At 36.2% G+C, this 22,500-nt stretch overlaps 1 protein-coding gene across 2 annotated transcripts in view; it reads left to right on the top strand.

The window, feature by feature from the left end:
* The window catches only part of hdac4 (histone deacetylase 4), a 238,410-nt gene that overhangs the window by 110,054 nt on the left and 105,856 nt on the right, over positions 1-22,500 (top strand). Inside the window, exon 3 of one of the 2 annotated variants that reach the window (XM_043249636.1) lies at positions 893-961. In XM_043249636.1, coding sequence (XP_043105571.1) covers positions 893-961 — 69 coding nt within the window. Of the gene's footprint in view, positions 1-892; positions 962-22,393 lie in introns of those variants that run through there. The other variant, XM_043249637.1, reaches the window with a different exon arrangement.

The raw sequence follows: 22,500 nt of genomic DNA, 5'->3' as shown, positions 1-22,500 counted from the left end.
TGATATATAATTACTTTTTTTTCACCTTCCTGTAATAATAGATGCTTAATTGTCTTAATGTCACAATATGAAAAAATATATATTTGTTTCTAACAGGTTTAGTGAGATTTCCCCCTGTGCACATTTTCTTCCTTTGTTCTGGTGGATTATTATGAGATGAGATGTGCGGGTTTTATGGTTCCTGTGCTCCTCTGCGTGTGTGTGTGTGTGTGTGTGTGTGTGTGAATGCTAATGCTCTCATGTATCCTGCAGTGAGCGTTTCTCTCTCTCTTCCTCTTTTAGAGATCTGGGCTATTTATAGCTGCTTCTCCCAGAGTTATCATGCCTACTGATATTGTTTTGCCTCTCCTCATAATTACAAATCCTGCTTTAGGATATCTGTTGCATGTTCATTTCATGTGTGCTGTGGACCAGTATCAGGGTAGACGCCGGATTTAAACCGATGCAAACAGAAGGTGGGCTTTTTTTATAGAGATATAACAGGTAGACGTACGTTTTTATGTTCAGTGGATTTTTTAGATTTCAAATCAAAATGCGTCAAAGAAATCCTCAGTGAACCTTCAGAGAAAAAGCACCTGGGACTTGATAGGGGAGCTGTGTCAGAGGTGAAAAGTTTTCTTTTTGATGCAAAATTACAAAGAGAATCTGTTTTGTGGTGCATTGATGCATAATGAGACTGGTAGCATGTACTGCATTAAATCGAGACGGTTACCTTGAGATAGTGAGTGTATGTCAATCTCATTTGCTTCAAAATAAAGCATCTTCTCTGGCAATGGTCCATATGCTCCATATGTAATTTATGTGCAGAGCTGTAATACAATATCTTGATGACTTATGCTTCCCTGACCCTCAGCATTTCTCAGTTGGAATGGTTTCTCTCTGTCTCCCACAGATGGACTTCCCAGTAAAGAACAGCCACTGGAACTTCTGAAGCCATCTGGAGTCAATCACATTCCTCCTGGTAGGACAGAGTCTTCTGAGTGTGTGTGTGTGTGTGTGTTTGTGTGCGTGTAGTCCAGTCAGCTGTAGGCATCCCTGTTGAAATAGCCAAGGGCCATAGGTCATCAAACAGAGTTGTTGAAGAATGACATCTGATTGGCTGCTTTGACACAGTACATGCGGCTTTTTTATTAAACTTTGAAAGAGATAATTCACCCAAAAATGTGAATTTCATGTCGTGATTTGTGTTCCAAACCCATAAGACTAAATGTTTTGTTATTTCTATTGAAAGTTCTGGTAACCAAAAGTTTAAAGACCCGAAAAGGTCATAAATATGTAAAATAAATCTGTGTAATAATGTTTTTTAATCCAAATCTTGTGAGGGGATGCAATTGTTTTATATGATAAACAGATTTTAATCAAAGTCTTTTGGATTTTTTTGCCGATGATGACAGTTTTTATTTTCGAGTCCCTTTAACAGGTTTGAATTCAGTGGAAGTGTTTATTATTATGTTAGTAAAGGAAGTTTGTCTAGGCTTTATTTTTTCTCTAGAACTGTGTGGTCACTTGTGGTGTATGTTTTGAGCCAAAAAAAAAAATAAATCACAGTTTTTTGCCACTGGTGCAGTTTCCTATCTATCTATCTATCTATCTATCTATCTATCTATCTATCTATCTATCTATCTATCTATCTATCTATCTATCTATCTATCTATCTATCTATCTATCTATCTATCTATCTATCTATCTATCTATCTATCTATCTATCTATCTCTACTTGTCTGTCTGTCTGTCAATCCGTCTGTCTGTCAATCTGTTCGTCTGTCTGTCTGTAGATCCGTTCATCTGTCTGTCTATCAATCTGTCCGTCCGTCCGTCCGTCTGTCTGTCTGTTTGTCTGTCTGTCAGTCCATTCATCTGTCTGTCTATCAATCTGTCCGTCCGTCCGTCCGTCTGTCTGTCTGTTTGTCTGTCTGTCAGTCCATTCATCTGTCTGTCTATCAATCTGTCCGTCCGTCCATTTGTCTGTCTGTCAGTCATCCTGTCTGTTTTTTTATTTCTCCCTTTTAAAACCTATAATATTTTGTATGTAATTTATGTAATTTTTCTATATTTTAAACACTTTTTGTTTTATTTAAAATATTTAAAATATTTTAGCTAGAATACACGTGCATATGCTTGTATATGTTACTGTGTGTGTGTGAGCACGCTCTCTCTCCTCTTGGATCTGGAGTAGCAGTGGATTGCTGGCTAGCCACAAACACATTGGTTAGCCCGATGTGGTTTCCCTCTGTTCCTGCTAAAAGAGACGAGACGGACCGTGGCATCTGTATACAGACATGTTGGCCTGGTCAGAGAGCCACACACAGACCGCTGGAGTCTGAGGACTCTGGTAGCACACCGGAGCTTGTGTCCGTGTCCAATCTCTGAAGGATTTCTGAGAAGTACAGCTGGATGTGTAGGTTTTCTCTTGGCTAGAAATTGAAATCTGGGACTTCTGTAGTAAATCCTGCAGTAAAGGAAGAAGGTGAAATGCATGCACGACAGGAATAAAGAGTACAAGGAAACAAGGAATAAGGAAGGGAAGGATGAAGTTTAAAGTACGCTGTGGAAGGAATGAGGAAGACTACAAAGTAAAATGCAAAGGAAAGTGAAAAACGAGAGATCAAAACAAAGGCGTGAAATGTAGGAGAAATGTTAAGCACATTTTCTATGCACAGTCTAAGGCTGAACTGGACTTGAAGGACTTTCTGTGGGATTTGTTTGTCTTCATAAAGTGTTTAGAGCGCGTCTAGGCTGCTTCGGCTGGGTTCAGGCTGGTGTAGGACCGGGTTTAGGACTGGGGCTGTGGATCAGGAAACAGATGGTGCTGAAAGTCTCGCCTGGAGACCTGCTCACTGCCAACGGCGCCTTTCCACTCTTTCACTCTCCCTCTTCCCCTGTTCCCCCTCCTCGCTGAATTAGTATTGATTGTAAACACGCTCTCTGAGCAGGGACCGATGTTACTTTAGACCATATGTTTAATGCGTCCGTGAGGACACGGCGCGCTTGCTGCTTTTGAACCGTAACACTCCCAGCCAGTCCTGTTGTTTCTGGCCCGGATGGACTGTAGTTGTGATGTATTCATTTGTCTGATGCCGGTGTCGGAGCAGCACATACGCAATATCAAACCACCATATGCAGCTTCATGCATTATTCAACATGTGTGAGACGTGTAAGCATTAAATATGAAGCGTTCTGTGCTGATACTTTAGGAAAAAGATATTGTTAAACATGGAGAAAGGCAGTTATTTATATAAAGTACCGTGCATTAGAGGTAAAAAAGGTATTGCAAAATGTTGTTTGAATTAAGTTTTATACTTTAAAAAGGTTTATTTGCATAAATAAACAACAACATTATTTTATGCATGAATACATAATCTTATAGTTTATAGTTTTATATAGGATATATATTTTATTTGCGTTTTAAATGTAGATATTGTATTATACAAAATAATTGATTTATATATATATATATATATATATATATATATATATATATATAATTAATTTTTTTATACATAATAAATAAACAGTACAAACTCATATATTTATTCTGGATGTGAAAAATTTTACATATCATGTTATAGATTGTTTTTATAGATATACAATGTTTTATTTCAAAATATGAATTATTTCAAAGTGTAATATATATGTTTAACATTCAATTTGACAAAAATGATAAAATGTGATACATAAAACAGTTTAGAAAAAAAAAAAAACACTACTAGGGTTACAAAGGGGCAGGTACATTTCCAGAAAAACCAAAAATCCTAAAATGTCATCCAAAATTATGGATTAAAAAAAAAAAAAAAAAAAAAAGCCTCTTTGCAACTTTAAACAGGATATATTCTAATCAATCAATAAAATAAATAAATAAATATAAAGCTTTATGAAACTGCTATTGTTTATGTGCTTTTTGATTCTATTGAATTGGAAATTAATCCCATTGCATTGCATTGAAAAACTAATCAGGACTAGAAAATGTCTCCTTTTATGTTCCAAAAAAATGTTTAGAAACAGTCGAAAATTCTCCTTTTGCATTAGAAAGTTGTGAGTTTTCAAAAAATGCCAAAATGTTCATGTTTGCACGAGCTATCTGTTTAAATTTTCAAAGGGAAGCGCTTAAAAAAGACGTCCCGTTTACATGTCGAATTGCTTGAATGTCTGAGTGTCCTGAGCGCTGATGTCATGCGCTATACTCAGTCTATCTTATGTCTTATTTATGCCGTAGACGGCCTTTGCGTGGCCCTCGCGTGTGAGTTCATTCAAGCATGTTTGTCTGCGTCTGATAGCTTGAGTCACTGGCGTGTTATTCTTACAGTCTGTAGTGGGTAGATGTGTGTGTGTGTGTGTGCGCGTGTGTTAAAGCCTCCTAGACAGCACGCATGACACACAAACGCACATTCTGGTCAAGTAATGCTATGACCTTTTCATGCATTCGCACATAATTCGCTCGCTCGTACACACTCTTCCTCCGAGGAGGGTTGTGAAAGCGCACTGGCTCTCACAAACGTGCCGGGCAGATCTCCTGCTACGAGGGCGGAAAATGAATTGAAAATGAAGATGAGCTGTTGGCGACTTGTTAAACGCCCACACCTCTGAGCTCCAAACCGGCCTTCTCCAAAAAAGCATGCAAATGCATCTGCTCTTTATAGAGATTTTATTCGATGCATTTTTAGAGAGGCTTTTTGCAGCTTTATTGCTTAGACCCCGAGGAAAGGAGTCAAATGCAAAACTGCATCTATCGCTTGTGAATGTTTTTTTTTTTTTTTTTTTAAATGTGGGTTGTGTTTGTGTTTAGCTACCAATGGAAAATAGTTTAACACCTTTTACCTTGTTCAAATTGGTAATGGCTGGGTTGATTATCATAAAGATATTTTATCAGTATAATTACGGTGTGTAATTGTATATGCAATTCATTATGTAATTTATGAATCATAATGTTAATTTAATACCGTATTCATTAATACTTGTTCATTGTTAGTTTATGTTAAATCATAGTGCATTAACTAAAATTAACTAGCACGACTTCTTTTTATAATGCATTAGTAATTGTTGAAATTAGCATTAACTTAGATTAATAAATTATATAAAAGTATTGTTTACTCTTAGTTCATGTGTGTGTGTGTTTACAGTATATGTACCGCTCCAAAAAAAAATTATATAAATAAATATATATAAATATAAATATAAATATATATATATATATATATATATATATATATATATATATATATATATATATATATATATATATATATATATATATATATATATATATATATATATATATATATATATATATATATATATATATATATATATATATATATATATATATATATATATATATATTTATCTCGATATTGCCTGCAATAGTACTTGGATCAAAAATATATTTTCCATCCTTAGTTCAGTCTACTCTGCAGATTACTGTTAATAATCATTACTGGACAAAAATTAAATCCATAAATAAACAGATGATTAGTCTGCATCTTCCGTCTGTGCCTGAGATGTTGTTTTTGTGTGATTGCTGGTCTTCTGAGGAGGAGGAGGCTTTGAGAATGTGATTCACACAGGGCCTGATGAAGTTTATGAAGACAGATTTGTTTGCATATTAAGTAGCCTGACTGAGCGTGTGTCTCATTCAGAGAAGGCATTAAGACGTGTGTGTGTGTGTGTGTGTGTAGTAGATAAGTCTGAAGCTCTCCCACACCACAACTGTCTGCTAAAGATGGTCGTGTAACTACCTACTTATACTGAGAGATGGTAAATATCCACCAGAACTTTGATTTGAACATTTGTGATGATTTAATACACTTAGTATTAAGTTAAGTTTGTGGCTAGCTTTAGCATCTGTGGTTCAAACTTCAGCAGTTATAACAAACTTCATTTCAAAACTCTTATTCTGTTGCATCATCAAAAACTTTTGAAATGCTGCCAATTTAAATACTGAAAACATGTCTTGATTATTTTCAGATGCGTTTTTGCTTATTGCTTGAGCCTTTATTAAAATCTCTTTGGCGATAGTGGTTGTTTGGTAATCTAATTTCCCCTTTTAGAGCATATACATAAAGCACCTGTCAAGAATTAGCTTAATTATCATCAGAAAGATGTGAACCCTTGGAGTATTGCACCCTCATCCCTTCAGAGGTGTGTGTTGTTGTTGTTGTGTGTGTGTGTGTGTGTTTTGGGTTCAGGTCCTAGGGTTATTGGTTTGAAAGAGCGCCTGTGCTCCCAGACTCGTGTTTTATCACAGCGCTGTCTCTTTATTTAGAGCACTGAATTATAGATGAGCTCTTAAGAGGCAGAGAGACACAAACAGCACTACAGATAAGAACACATCAGGACAGAGCGGGGCTGTTGAATGGGTGTGACTCGTATGCTAATCAGCACAATACAGCCTTCTGATTCCGCTTCTGTTGGATGTTCTGTTGTTCCGCTTCCCTCTTTTCATCTTGCATGACATACAGTATAATTTCTGCTTTGTAATTAAAGTCTGTCTGTCTGTCTCTGTTTATCTGTCTGTCTTTATCTATCTACCTGTGTGTCTGTCTGTATGTCTGTCTGTCTGTCTGTGTGTGTGTGTGTGTGTGTCTGTCTGTCTGTCTGTATCTCTGTCTGTCTGTCTGTATGTGTGTGTGTGTGTGTGTGTCTGTCTGTCTGTCTGTCTGTCTATATATATCTCTGTCTGTCTGTCTGTCTATCTGTGTGTTTGTGTGTGTCTGTGTCTGTCTTTCTGTCTCTGTCTGTCTATCTATCTGTCTGTGTGTGTGTGTGTGTGTGTGTCTGTCTGTGTCTGTCTTTCTGTCTCTGTCTGTGTGTCTATCTATCTGTCTGTGTGTGTGTGTCTGTCTGTGTCTGTCTTTCTGTCTCTGTCTGTGTGTCTGTCTGTATCTCTGTCTGTCTGTCTGTCTGTCTGTATGTATGTATGTATGTGTGTGTGTGTGTGTGTGTGTGTCTGTCTGTCTGTATGTGTGTGTGTGTGTGTGTGTCTGTCTGTCTGTCTGTCTATATATATCTCTGTCTGTCTGTCTGTCTATCTGTGTGTGTGTGTGTGTCTGTGTCTGTCTTTCTGTCTCTGTCTGTGTGTCTATCTATCTGTCTGTGTGTGTGTGTCTGTCTGTGTCTGTCTTTCTGTCTCTGTCTGTCTGTCTGTCTATCTATCTGTCTGTGTCTGTCTGTCTGTCTGTCTGTCAGTCTATATCCCTCTCTGTCTCTGTCTGTCTATCTGTGTGTGTGTGTGTGTGTGTGTGTGTCTGTCTGTCTGTCTGTCTGTCTGCCTGTCAGTCTATATGTCTCTCTGTCTGTCTGTCTGTCTGTCTATCTGTCTGTGTGTGTCTGTGTCTGTCCGTCTGTTTCTTTCTCACTCTATCTGTGTCTGTCTTTCTATCTGTCTATATCGTTTACTGTCTGTGTCTGTCTGTATCTCTCCATATGTCTGTCCCCTACAAGTCATCTGCCTGTCTATCTATGATCTTTCTATCCATTTCCTATCCCTTTATCTATCTATATATCTACCCATATATCCATCCATCTGTTTGTCTGTTTATCATCCATCCATCTATCCATCCATCCATCCATCCATCCTTCCATTCATCCATCGATTAAGTTTTTTACAGTGCTACCAACTTTTTTTTAAAAAAATTGTGCTGTTCTTTTTATATAATTTACACAGGAATAACATGCATTTTCAATTATTTTAAATAGTTTTATTAAACTGTAGTAATATTTCATAATATAAAAAAAACGTAATTTATTATTAATTAAATAAGTGCATCTTATAGTGAACCTGAAAGACTTAAAAACTATAACCCATGCACAAACTACTATATCAGGGCTTTAAAGTTATGCAGAGTTTCAAGGGATAAAGATGAAACTTGTGACACACTGCAGCACTAATGTCATCTGCGTAATGAAGATGTTATGAAGCGATCACGGTCACCTTGTCTCCTCTATAGGGACAGTTTCTTTGTGCGGCTGAAAGATTAGTTTCCCTTACGGTGCATTTCTCTTTCACTTTCTCTCTGTATCCTTCGCTGTCCGCCGCTCCCTGAAGAACAGGGTCATTGCACCGCTCCACCTTTCTCTGTTCCCTCTTCTTTTTCTCTCTTTAGAGCTGGCTGAACTCCATAGCGGCTGGAGCCCGGCCAGGTCAGTCCAGCACCGTTACAGCCGAGAGGGTGGGACGGGCAGAGGCAGAGGGCGGAGCTTAACTGTTTCCCTGACAGATCTGAGCAACCCTACAACAATTCAGCACAAGTTTTAGTGCTTACTATGAAGCCTATATTGCATAGCGATTTCTCACTCTCTGCTGATTCAACACCAAAAAATGCATTTGTCCAAGACTCTTTTGCTGACACAAGTTTAGACTATTTATTATCGGAAGAGAGATCAATTGACTCATGAAGTAAAGGTGGGGTGGTATGATCTAAATCTTGTTAGCTCCAAAATCATGAAGGCCCTGTCGTTAATAAGATTTTTTTATTAATTAAGATTTTATTTAACTTAAGTCTTTTATGCTCTTCAGTGCCGCATTTATTCAAAAATAAATAAGTTTTGTGAAATGTTTTTTAATTTTCAGCATCAACGTGAGATCTTTCAGAAATGGTTAAATTATTTGGATTTGCTGCTTTAGAAATATTTATTTTGACATTATTTGACGCATATTACTATTATTAGTAGTAGTGTTGTTTAATACAATTTGTGGCAAATAATATTTTTTTATAGTCTTGTTTTAAAGATTTCTTTGAAGCAAAAATTTAAAAGAATTTTAAAATTGTGAGATAAATGTCACTTTTTATTTATTTGTTTATTTTATTCAAAATTCAATTGATTAAAAAACAAAACAAACTAATTAATTATACACTTTTCTGAAAGTTATCATGATCAAGCCCATCTAACATTAAAGTTTTTAAATGTATAAATAGATAATAAGTTATATATGTTAAATAGTTAATAATGCAAGTTTAAATCAATATAAATTATGTTCACATTCTTCAAATAATGATGAAACGACATAAAGGCTAATATTTGTTCAATGGCATCTTTTTTATAACTGGATTCATATATATAAATTAAATATAGACAAATTCGAAAGCTACAGATACTATTGATTTCCCCTTTTTTTTCTTTTCTTTTTTGATTACTAGACATCACAGAAGCTGGGTTATTAGGTTATTTGGCTGCTATTATTATTATTATTATACAGAACTAATTGATAAGATGAGTGAGATTCAAAGCCATGTTCAGGTCCCTGCATAAACTCATAAACCAGCCTGCTTCCACTTTGAAAAATAAGGCAGATAGCGCTTCATACTATACAAATATTGTCAGAGCAGCTCGGAAAATACCAAAACAATTAATGAGACATAACTATGGAGACGATTCAGATTCTGCTATAAAGCAGCTGTAAAAAGACAATCGTGTCATTATTGTACCTCAAGCCAGTCCTAAACGGAAGTGACTGCGAGCAGTCTTTTCAGCAGAATGCTCGGTAGGCTGTGAGAGGTAGATGGCAGAGGTTTAGGAGGAAGTCACCCGTGTACAGTACATGGGTTTTTGGAGGGAGAACGCTGGCTGGTCCAGGTGCCAGCCCTCACAGATGGTCATCAAGCCTCCTGCCTGGCCCTCTGAATGTGGCACCCTGTCCGCCCGTCTTGGCACCCGTGTCCAGGTCAGAGCTGCCAAACGAAGCGGGCGGCAGGCAGTAGACGGCTACTCTATCCGGGCTTTGGTGTGCTGACTAGCATTCTTTGTGCAGTCTCGGTCGGGCAAATCTGGTGCTGGTTCTAGAACTATTAACAATAGTTTGTCTCAAAGTGTTAGCGATATCTGTGGTGTAAAAGCGAGATTTATTACTCACTGAATATTCATATTTTATTTTTAATAATTGATTTGTGCTGTAATTATTTTCTGGGAGTGATCTGGGCTTGGTGTGGAACGTTTAATAGTCCTAAAATCATTATTGTTATTATTATTAATGAACATTTTAATATACATTTATTTAAGCGGAACATATATATTGATTTTGGAATGAAATTCTCATTATGATCAGTGAATCTAAACTGCATGATGGATAAATCTATTACGCTTACTATAAATCATACTAGCGTCAATCGTCAATTTAAACAGTTTGTTCTGTCATTCAATCTTTTTACGAACTCTCTTTTTTTCTCTCTTTTGTGTGAGCAGTTGGTTCCTCATAATCAGAACGTAGCCGTCCAGATGTGTGCTGTGACTACGTTCTACATAAATGCATCTATCAGTCTCTGTATTCTGCAGCGGCTGATGGATTGACAGCTTGAGTGTTTTGATTGATTGACGGATGTATCGTTCCGCAGCAGTCTATGTCTGTGAGCCCAGCTGTCAGTCAAACTGGCCGTAATGGCTTGTTAGAGGAGCATTGCGTAATGCTCTAAACATTGCCAGGACCGGAGCAGATCAATATGAGCCTCCATCCACCACACCACAGGCTTTTCTACGACCTGCCGGGGAACAGTTTCTGCCCGTCGTTTTCTGCAGTTCCTTTCCAAATCAAAGGCGAAGTGCGTCGTTTCTGCACTTTTTGCATCTCCAACTGGAATCGTACAATAAGTAATTTAAACCGTAACGTTTCCTAAACATCACGCCGTTCTTCCAACAGATAGTCTTCGTGCCATTCTTTGGGCCGGTGTTGCTATGCTGGGCCACTCAAACAAACAGCTGAAAATATTGAAAGCCCCACAGTGTTTAGATTTTAGTGGGAACTCAACCTAGGTCTTACTTAACGTTGTCTTTGGATATTATAGTCAACACAAAACAGCAATCGCAGCCCATTTTACGTCTGCATTTTTGAGTTAAACAGGATATTCCATGAGGAAAGAAAATATTCCAGAGTGTAGCATTAGTTTTAACGTTGAAAGAAAGCGAGCTAAGGTGGAACTAGCAAAACCTTTAATATTTGGCAACTGATAAAAAAAATGTTAAACAACTGTCAGCAATTTTTGGTGATGGAAATATTTTGTTGTTGTTGATACATGATTATATTTTTTTAATATAATATATCGCTTGTTGATATTTCTTGTTGATAACTTTTCTAGAATCTTCGTTTTATTAATTTACTTTATGAAAAATGTTCAAAACATGACTACTTGAAAACTAAAACTGTTGTATTTTCATATATTGGAATAGATAAAAAAACAGAAAAAAAACCATAATAAAATGCATAATAATGCATAACTGCATAAATGAAAAAAAAAAAAACCCATTACAAACAGATGAAAAAAAAATTACAAGATAGACACTAGAATTTTATTCTTGGGTTCTAATTGAAATATGTTTAAATTAATGAATTAAAATGACTGAAACTTTAAAAATGTATCAATAAAAATTTCAATTACTTCAACTTTAATTACTAAAAAATTACAAAAGAACAAATTACTAAAACTTAAACTTAGTCAAGTAAAAACTGAAAATAGAAAATCAAAAACATATTTGAAATATTAAATACAGTTAAATATATATGTATATATGTATATATATATATATATATATATATATGTATATATATATGTATATATATATATATATATATATATATATATATATATATATATATATATATATATATATATATATATATATATATATATATATATATATATATGTATATATATATATATATATATATATATATATATATATATATATATATATATATATATATATATATATATATATATATATATATATATACATATATATATATATATAACAAACATGTGTGTGTGTGTTAAAAATTAAGTCAGTGCCTCCCATCAACTGTATAGTTACCAACATTCTTCAGAATATCTAATATAAACTAATATGAACAGGTGGAGGATGATTAGATGATTACAGAATGAACATTTTTGGGTGAACTGTCCCTTTAATTCCACCCTTTTCTTTTAATGTAAGCTGCCGGAATAGACTGATCGGGCTCCTGTCGTGTGCTCCTCCACGCATTACATAGACCGTAACGAGATGAGAGCAGGATATTAGATGGACTAATAGCAGAGGAATAGGTCTTTTATGGGAAGCAGCATGGCCTTTATTGCACAGACTGAGTGAGAGAAAACAATCGCGCTGTAAGGTTACCCGCAGATACGCAGACCATGTGCTTCCCCACAAGCATGTTTTCAAACAGCCGTTATTTCCTGACGGCTGCTGAGGTCCAGACTGACTTTTGATTTCCGGCTGAGTGGACGATATTTTAAACCAATTTATTGGCCTCCGTCTTGTTCTTGAAGAGCAATAGCTACACTCCCTGTAAATGGAAGCTGTGAGTTGGAAGCTTTATGGGGGAAAACGGCAATACTTCTTTTAGGATTATTTGAATTAAAGTAAAAAAAAGAACAGCGTTTAAAAAATAAAATAAAAATCTTTTCTAACAATATAAATCTTTACCATCACTTTAACACATCCTAGCTGAATAAAAGTATACATTTCCTTTTTAGATAAATAGAAATAAATACAAATTTATTACAATTATTATTATTATTTGATATATTAATGTTTATATATTTCTGTAGTCGTGACTTTGATAAAACAAGACGGAAAAATGCTTGTTTGCGAGCTTTGGCGATTTTGTTAGATGCCATTAAGAACGTGAAAAATCTGCAGAACAGAGCTGTTCTCGGATATGGTTCTTATCTCACAAATTAATCGGCATATTTCCGCACGAGTCTTCTGACAGCTTCCATACTGCAACTGAATGGACATTTGGACGAACTCCAGTTGAAATGCCATCCAGTCATCGAGCCCTTTTTAAAGAATTCAGAGCTAAATGAGCTTTTTGGCCCCCACGCATTTCAGAATTCTTCCTCTTGCGTGTTCGTTTATTCAATATTTCGCCTAATTTGATTATGCTTCCAGGCAGAACGGATCTTTTTAACACGCTGTGTATCGCCGGCGTGGGGTTAATAAAAGGCCCACAATCCTAAACACTTTACCAGCCTCACAACACGGAGCAGAAGACCTCACTTCATCTCTGCGCTTTTCATGGCTCCATGACCGTCATTTGCTCCTCTTAATACGAGAGCCTTATTTTCCTGCTTTTAAAAGCCTCTACGCATCTTTGTACTTACTGCCTGTATTATTCATGCTCATACAGCGCTCTACCTCACCCGCATCATTTCTGACAGCCGCGAGAGAGAGAGAGAGTTGGATCTGAGGATCTGAGCATCTCTGAAGCCTCTGGTCAAAGCCAGGCCAGGCCAGGGTCCGCAGGGGCCTGGAGCTCTTGAGTGGAGACACCAGTGGGCTAATGGAGCAGCACACCCACTCCCTCAGCCGTGAGAGTGCGATGAGCCTGAGGGACCGAGTAAATATGAATGAGGTCTTTCCTCCCACGTGCTCCTCGCAGAAGAAGCCATTGATGTTGTTTTGACATCCGAGTGTGAGAGAACAAAAGCGGCAGAGCCTGAGCGGACTGAAGAGGGCTGGGCTCTTCCAACGCACCGCACCGCTCCACTCCGTGACTTTGACCAACACGTGTCTTAACCAGCCGCGATTATGAAAAGGAAAACATGACTGATTATGGGAGAGAAATTATTGGGCACTTTTTTTTTTTTTTTTTTTGATGGGTTGCAATCTGACTTTTATTTTGACAGCATATATATAATGCACCATGTGATAAAGCATAACTTAATGGAACAGATATAATAGTGGTGACAATTAGTAATATCGGCTTTTTCGTCATTTCTGGTTGGCTGATGTGTTGGTAGCGGGACTTTTATTTTTAGTTTAATAAAAAAAAAAGTAAAAATAAAACCTTAGTTTAATAACACATTATTAGACAGAACAAAAAGAGTATTATTCCATTTAGCTTTTTTGTTATTATAAATAAACTTAAAATGCTGTTATACTTGTTTGTCAGCATTCTTTAATTTATTATTGTTAAGTTAACTTATGGTTAAGTTTTTGAATGTCTAATGAACATTTAAATTTATTTTCCTTTGAATCAAGAACTAGCCATCAAGATTAATCACTTTTTACATATTTGTTTTATTTGTTTAGTATTTATTCATTTTCAAATTATTTATTTCTAAATTAAGAAACTATTGTGTATAATAAATATAATTTTAATATGTTTTTAATATCTCTAAATGATCTCTAATATGACATGTATATCGGTTTCATATCAGCCAATGGGAAAATACTAAAAAAATAGTAAAAAAAAATATATATATATATATATATATATATATATATTTTGAATGCTGGTAAACATGCTATTAAAATCCAAAATAAAAAATTCCCAAATTGTTTAATTTTAATCTTATTTTTACGCCTTAATCTCCAGGAAAAACAGCCAAAAGGCATGGAAAAATAAAAAAAAACTATTTTGCAAAATAAATGCCTTTGCTGCTGCTTTTGTTAGATGTTATGCATCCGATGGTGTTTCAATTTCTTTCTGTGTTGACAAAAGTTGCTCAGCACTGAAACTTAAACTTAAAAAAAGTAAATGTATACATCCTGCAAAAATTCATACGTCACATCACAACTCGGGACCTATTGGGACGAACTGAATTTTTCACAGGATTCTTTATCCAGTCATTCCTGATAGATAAATGAATCCTCACTGTCTTTTTACAGAACGTGCCGTGAGTTTCAGTTGATTCTGATCTACACGAATATTAAGATCCTGACAGATTCTCTTGGTTTCTCGTTACCATAACAAGTCTGCTGGGAACCACCTTTTCCCCACGAAGAAAATTCCCTTCGGGATTGACTCAATAGAATTTTGTAATAAGTTCGCTTGAGTAAATCTGCTTTGTTGTAGCATCAGCGTGGATGGCGTGTTGGACCGGTTGGGAGCGCGTCGTCTGCGGGACGTTTCTTCAGTCCGTGCTGTTGATCGGCGCTCTTGTCTTGTGTGTTTGTGTGTGTTCGCTCAAGAGATTTTTGGCAAGATCCGAGAGGAGAGTCCAGAGCCATTCAAAGCAGCAATTAGCTGCAGCGAGCAAATAAACTGTAATACAAACTTTGCATGAAGAGCTGCAATTATCTTGTTTGTGGGAAGCAGAGTGAAATTCGGGAGCATCTGTACTCCGGGCATGCTGTTTGTGGATCCTGTCTTTATGTTTGTGTGTTTTAACACACTACCTGACAACGATCTCGGATGTATGTATCTACAGTAAAAATCATATGGGTGCTAAATCTGCTCATCTCCACACAGAAGTATAAGAAGCATTTTAGATGTTATACTTGCATCATGCAGGAATAGTAAATAAACAAATAATACAATATTTATTTGTATTCACTTTTTTGTTTTGTTTGCTTTTTTTATTGATTTGAGGAAAAATCGAATTGTGTAATTTTATTTATTTTTTTTTTTTTTTTTTTTTGGAAATTGCAACAATTTTATCAATTAATCAAAGATGACGATACTACTGCTGCTACTACCATTAATAATAATAATTATTATTATTACTGCTGACTTAAATGATAAAAAAAATACTATATTATTATTTTAATTTGTAATTTTACCATAAAATTAAAAACAACAGTAATAGGTTAGAGTTGCACTATTTTATTGACTTATATTTATAACAAATCCCATTAAGCCATGTTTAGCCTTTTTTATTTTATTTTTGGTATCTCGCAGGCGTATGGTAAACGGTGCTAGTCGAAAATTGCGCGTGTCCAGATTTCAGTCTGGTTAATTTCTCAGACTCGTTGATTTGTCGGAGATTTGGCTCGCGTGCTTTCGGCCGTTTGTATCATAGCCCGGCTCTGAATGGGCTCAAGCAAACGTCTCGGACGTCAGCATCGTTATACGCCAATGTTTCTTTTTCAGGTTTGAAGGGAGCGCTATTAACGCCGGCGTATGAAACAGATGGGAGACTGTGGCCTCGCGTGTTCGATTGTAATGAAACGCCGTTGTATCTGTCTCTCTCTGCTCCGTGAGTTTGCAGCTGGACAGTTTCACACACACACACCAAGGCAGGATTATAAATAGCGTAAATCAATAATAAATGACACCGTATTTCACATATTTGGAGTTGGGCTTCGGCGCCCTAAGGGGAGTGGATGAAAATATCATTCTTGCAGTCTTTCTGGCTCTCTCTCTCCCTCTGCATTTCAGGTCTGTCGTTTCCCCCTGTGTACAGCGAGGCTTCTTGTTTATACTGTAGCATCCATCTTTTATTTATTTCCCTCATCTGTTTGGCTGGCTGCAGATTTCTCCATTCAGAGCTGATCATTAGAGGAACTGCATTATTTACCATTCTGGCCCGCGTCGCTGAAAGGAGGAGAGAAATGGGGAGAGAGAGAGGGTGTCCTATATCCATAAGCTCATTTTAGCACATTAAAGTGGCACAGAGGAGTAAGCGACAGTATCTCCAACGGAGATCGACAGATGTTATTTTTTTTATGACCGATAATGATCGTTTTAATGTTTGACTGCTCAATAACCCATGTGCAATACCCTGATTTTATTTTCTCTCGCTTCTTGACGCATTGATCGCTAAGCAACCATTAGGCTGTAATGTGTACATAGATTAATAATAGTAAGAAGAATAACGACGCTGATAATTATAATTAATTTATTATTTTTTACTGTTACTATTTATAGTATTTTAGTTTTTTTATTGCAATTTTTACGTAAATTTATATGTAATTTATATGTAAATAATTTACTAATGAAGTTAATAACGATAATAAGTAAATAAATAAATAGTTTCTCCCTTGTGACACATTGATCGTTAACGTAAAAAACGAGCATATTTTTATTGTTATTATTCGCAATGCATATTTGCACTTGTTTGAGGTCAAAATGCCAAAGTAGAGGTAATATTTTTGATTGTAATTTATCTATTATTATAGTATATTACTCATTCTGTCATTCTAAAATGTGGTAAATAGGGCTGTATTATTTTGGTCTGGTTAAAACAAAAACAACGAGAATTTATTTTTAATTGTGTTAATGTTATTTATTTATTCGTTAGACTTTTTATCTAATCTCTAGACTGTCATGTTCTTTCAGGAGCACCATCGTAAGTTTGCTGTTGTTTTTTTATTAAATCAGAATAGGTTATTTTCGGCATCTTCAAAATGCCTCTCGGATTCTCTAGCCATCTACAATTGATGCTGTGAGCGTTTTGGTTTTTATTATTATTACCTTCGTACGGTGTAGTGGAAATCCAGCAACATTTTCCGCCCACCTCCACACATCCTGGTCAGTTTTCCCCATCTTCCACTGACTTTTAAACTCTTTCTATTTCTGCACCGTTTATCAGAGCAGATCTGCCGCTCAAACTGAAACGATTTCGTATCCGGGAGCTTTCCGAGCCATCACGGGCGGTGACTCTTGTCACGGAAAAAATACCTTCCCATCCGCGACTTTGGATTTGGTGCTGCTTTGCATGAGCTCTAACCTCACTTTTTGGCCGAGGTCCATGTGTATGAAGCCCAGGTGTTTTTTCTCGGTGGCCGCTTTTGTTGTTGATCAAAGCAGCTCCCTGACATCACGGCTAGAACTCTTGACTCTGACTCGTTCCCACCTGAGCTTTACAACACGAGCTATTTTCATCCGCGGCTGGGTGTTTACGTCCCTCTTATCTCTCCAATCGGTTTGTAGCAGAGATGTGTTTGCGTCATGGCCTCTCGTGTTCTGATCATTCAGGTCCTACTAGATTTTGACATTTCCTGAAGAAATTGCGAGCTTTTTTTCTGCTTGCTCTGCTTCTCTTTTGCTAAAGTCACCAGTTCTGTTACCAGGTATTTGCTTTGCTGAGTTGTTAAGAGTTGTTTGTTAGCCTTTTTCATAATTTTACTATAGAGGTTGCATGAACGTAGTTCGATATTTGATCCAAAATGTTTAAGCAAAAATAAGCAAGTAACAACTTTTGGTTCAAGTGAATCTGATTCAAAATGTATTTTTATTTTACTTAAAAAGTTTATACATATATTCATTCACTCATTCAGTAATCAGACTACACTGGTCATACTGTATATTTAGATTCTTCTACAAAGAATAAGTTCTTAAGAATCAAACACTGGTTAAGCTTTATGATTTTTTATTATCTTTTATTATCTTTTTTATAAAAAAAACATTTATTTTACTGGTTTTTACTGGTTGGACTGTTGTTGTTATTATTATTATTACTGTTTATTTGTTTTTGTAAACAATTCTTAAGAATATGTATTTCTGGAATAAACTGCAAAAAAATTGCACTGGTTGATTTATATGGTTTTTTTTTTTTTCCTTCTCCTTCAAGACCTTAAGAATTATTCTTTCTGGAAACAAACTATCAGTTGTCCATATGCCCATCTTTTTGTTTTCAGCTAATTGCATTAGCTGGATTGCACAGTATGTTTTTGAATCATTAAAAAGAATCAATTCTTAAGAATCATTCTCTTTAGAATCAGATTGCACTGTTTGCAGTGCCTGTATGCTTTTGTCATCATTTCAGAAAAATCAAACTGTACTGGTTGGGCAAAGTTGAGCAAACTTAACATTTTAAGTTCAAGTTTCTTGTTTTAAGTTTGTATAACAAAAGTTGAGAAAACTCAAAAAAACAGTAAGTTTTTTTTTACAGTGTGGAATCAAAAGACACTATTAGCATATGTTTTAACAAAAATGCAATTGTTCTGAAAACTCATTCTTTCTCAAATTACATTAGACTGGTTGGGTTGTACATATTAGGTTTTCGTTAACTAAAAAGAATCCATTATTTATTTGTTTATTTTTTTAATCAAACTGGTTTACTATATGTTTGTGTTCCACTGAAAAGAATCAGTTCTTCTTGAATAAATGTAGCCTGGCTGGGCTAAATTGATAAATTTCTCTAAAACGAATCTGCTCATATTTTCCGCATGCAAGCAGAAGTAAAATTTGCTCACTAACAAAAAATAACTATTTTGTGATGAGTCCCGTTACTGTGCTGTGAGCCGTATCTCTTATTTACGGTACACTGTCCCTTGTGTTAAAGTGCTCGAACTAATCTGAAGAAGAGGCTGTGTTGATTACATTACGTGTTTTGTGATGTGGAAAAGATTTATCTTAGTGCGTGTTTGTTTATGCGAGTTGGGATTGTGTTCTCTCCCTATTTTGGGCCGAGCGTTGAGTTTTAATGCTCCAGGCTCTTTGTAAAGGATCCAGCAGCACTTCGTTTGGGTGTTGGCCGTGTGGTATTGTTTGCTTGGCGTCGCTGTATGAAAGGGATCTGTAGGATAAATATTTCAGCGCTCTCTTTCTCTCCCTGTCTCTTGGTCTTTCTGTGCCCGTATCTGTACACACTGCGTATTGATTAACATTGAGCCCAAGTAAATGTGCCATTGATTTTCTGCTTTGTTAAGCGCCAGGCTTTACCAACGTGACCTGTCAGGCAGGCTATCCCGCGAAGACGGACCTCCTCTACACTTCTTCCAAACCCTTTGGAAATGCGCAGTCTTCCAAAAAGATTGCGTGTTTATGGACGGGGCGGCGTATGATGGAGTCTGCCGCTCAAAACCTCGGCGAAGCTCCATCCATCACGACCTCTAATGTTCTCATTTGTGATTTTTCTGAAGCACCTCGCTCTCCAGCTTTCTTATTACCTTCAATTATTCAAAGACGAAAGAGCTAATCACGCGTGGCGTTTTTTTTCTTCCCAAAAACGGCGACCCAAGTCCTTCCAGATTAATTGGGTGACAAACCGACTTGGATACTCGTGCCAAATATGTCATTAAGTTATTATATTAGCTCTCCGCTTGTGTTTGTTTTGGTCGTGGTTATAGCGATGGCGAAATAAATAGCTTAAGGTTTGAAGTGTTATGGGATTTCCCTGAACAATGTGCTGGGGAAGATCGATGGCTGTACGCGGCGTTTCAGCTCATGATCATCAAGATATTCCTGTCCGATGAGTCAATCGATCAATAAAATGAAAGACTTGAGAGGAACTGCAAATGAGCTCTGGATAAAGCCTGCTGGGAATGGGAATGTTAAATGAGTAGTCAGATGAAATGTGTGTTCACACTGCTTTTTCCCATTCCTGCTCTCAAAGATAGCGTTTTAAAGGGATAGTTTAGTCAATAATGAAAAATTTTACACTGCTGTGACTTGCGTTGGGATGTTCTTTAGCGCACAACGGAATTTAGAAAGTAAAAATCACAGTCAATACAAAATACAAAAGCAATAACTTATGAAGAGACCGGTTTTTTAAAATGAGAATTAGGGCTGTGCGATTAATCGAAATCATAATAAACTCACTTTTCGACCGTTTTCTAGATCGTTTCATGCCACGATTCTTAGCTGACCTCCCGCAGAATTCCAAATCTAAAAACTGTACTCCATATACTTCTATACACTTTGTAACAGTGCAGTCTATTTCGTTAAAAAACTGTAAAAATGAACATGGAATGACACTATAATTGAAATTGCAGTGTAAATGCATTTAATTAAAGTCTGCTGTTTCGCTGTCAACACGTGGCTTTTTGGCTAGATTTAAAACGAGCACAAGTGCACTTTTAGATAAACTAGGCAATTATAGATGGCACTCGTGGAGGAAGGAAAACAAAGAAATATTTAGTTTAAACGTGAATATGTCTATAAAAGATTGCATTACTGCGCTGTGATTAAACGGAATCACAATGCTGAATTTTTTTTACAGTAACGATGTTTGTAATCAAAATAATGGATAATTGTTGCGTTTGTGGTAAACAGCCGCGGATCAGGAGCGCGACCTGTCTGATAGCAAAATGAGTCTGTGCTTCTGCATCGCATAAACGTACAGTACGTTTGAACCTTGCCCAACAAATCTGTTTCAACGCCTGAGACCATCTATGACCAAACTATGACCAATGCATGGCAAAAACATCTCTGTAGACAGGATATTTATTTATCTATTTATTTACTTACAATATGTCTGTTCTAGAGTTCTAGAGTAGACTTTTAGTGATTATTTTGTTATAAGTTCTTAATTAAGCTCTAATTGGTTTTCTTTTGGAAATGTTTCAAATTCACACCGAAAGCTTTTTTGACAGGAAAGCATGTCTTTGTGGGCCAAAATCGTGATTAAAATCGGATTTGGCAAAATTGAGCAAAAAAGTACGAAAAACATCTATATCTCAAACGTAATAAACACTTCCTCTCTTTTGATAATCTCATGAGTTTCTTTACAGTAGCAAAGGAAGCAAAGTTTCCTTACTGTACCAAAGGAAAACCAGTATCCTCTTTGATTATATCAAAATTCATTATGTTCTTTCTCACTACGCCGACATCCTATGTCATCCGCCACAACGGAAGGTATATGGATATTTTTCTTACGAAAATGCATGGGTTTACCCCTGGGGCCCGTGCGAGGCATGCTTTATTTCGAAATTTTGTGAACTGTTGAACAGAAACACTCGCCGACAGCAACAACGCTTGGAATAGAAAGTAAAATTTTTAATTTTAATTTAATTTTAAGAAACTCATACATACCTAGGTTGTCTCTAGGGTGAGTAAAACACAGGTTAATTTAAATTTTCAAGTGAACTAACCAATTTAAATTGTTCTTTCCAAATTACTTCAGCAATAACATATAAGCTCTAAATTAGAAATAATTTAGTAACTGTTTATATATGTAATTGTGTGTGTATATATATATATATATATATATATATATATATATATATATATATATATATATATATATATATATATATATATATATATATATATATATATTAATTATTTATTTATTTATTTTGGTTAATATAGTCTTCACATGATAAATACGTAATTTTAGGCAATCAAATGGGTGTCGCGTCATGAAATGTTTTTAATACGACAGAAAATGTATTTAACGCAGTAACGCAAAATTACATTACAAAATTACAAATAAATTACAATCACATATCAAAAATCATTTGATTCAGAACGGGACTTCGCAAATCATTGAAAGAAACCACTGGAAGAAAATGACTTATAGAAACTATTTTCAATGCGACCTCTACAATATGGCTATAAACTTAAATCTTACCTTACCTTTTACATCGAGTAGTTAATTTACTGAACGGATTCATATATTAAACACTTTTTTCCACATGTTGCGATTCACCTTCGAGCTTGCTGGTTTGTTTTAGAGCTCTTTGTTTCAAATTTTATTTTAGAGAAAATGAATGGGGAAAATGCTTCCCAAACTAAAGCCGCTAAAAAAGTGGGTGGTCACCGTTCCGCTCTATGTAAACAGCGGAGTAGTGTGCTAATGAGAGAGAGGGAGAGGGAGAGGGAGTCTTGGAGCTTCTGTGAATCTGCCCCGTGTTCCAGGAAACTACAGCAGTGCACATAAACACTCAGCATGCCTGCAACGGCTCTGTGATGTCACCAGCTGAGAGGAAGGGCGGGAGGGAGAGAGGGAGAGAGAGAGAGAGAGAGAGAGAGAGGGGAGGGGCAAAGGGTGACGGAGTGAGATACAGACACAGCCGGAGGGAAGAGAGTCAGTGAGAGCGAGACGGGGAATGTGAAAGAGCGAGAGAGCCACACTCAGCGCTGTTAGAGGCATCGAGCGTGTTTCCCGAGAGTCGTAACCC

The sequence above is a fragment of the Puntigrus tetrazona genome, chromosome 9, assembly GCF_018831695.1.
Source record: "Puntigrus tetrazona isolate hp1 chromosome 9, ASM1883169v1, whole genome shotgun sequence".
NCBI classification, from domain to species: Eukaryota; Metazoa; Chordata; class Actinopteri; order Cypriniformes; family Cyprinidae; genus Puntigrus; species Puntigrus tetrazona.
This window is presented reverse-complemented; position numbering and strand designations above follow the sequence as displayed.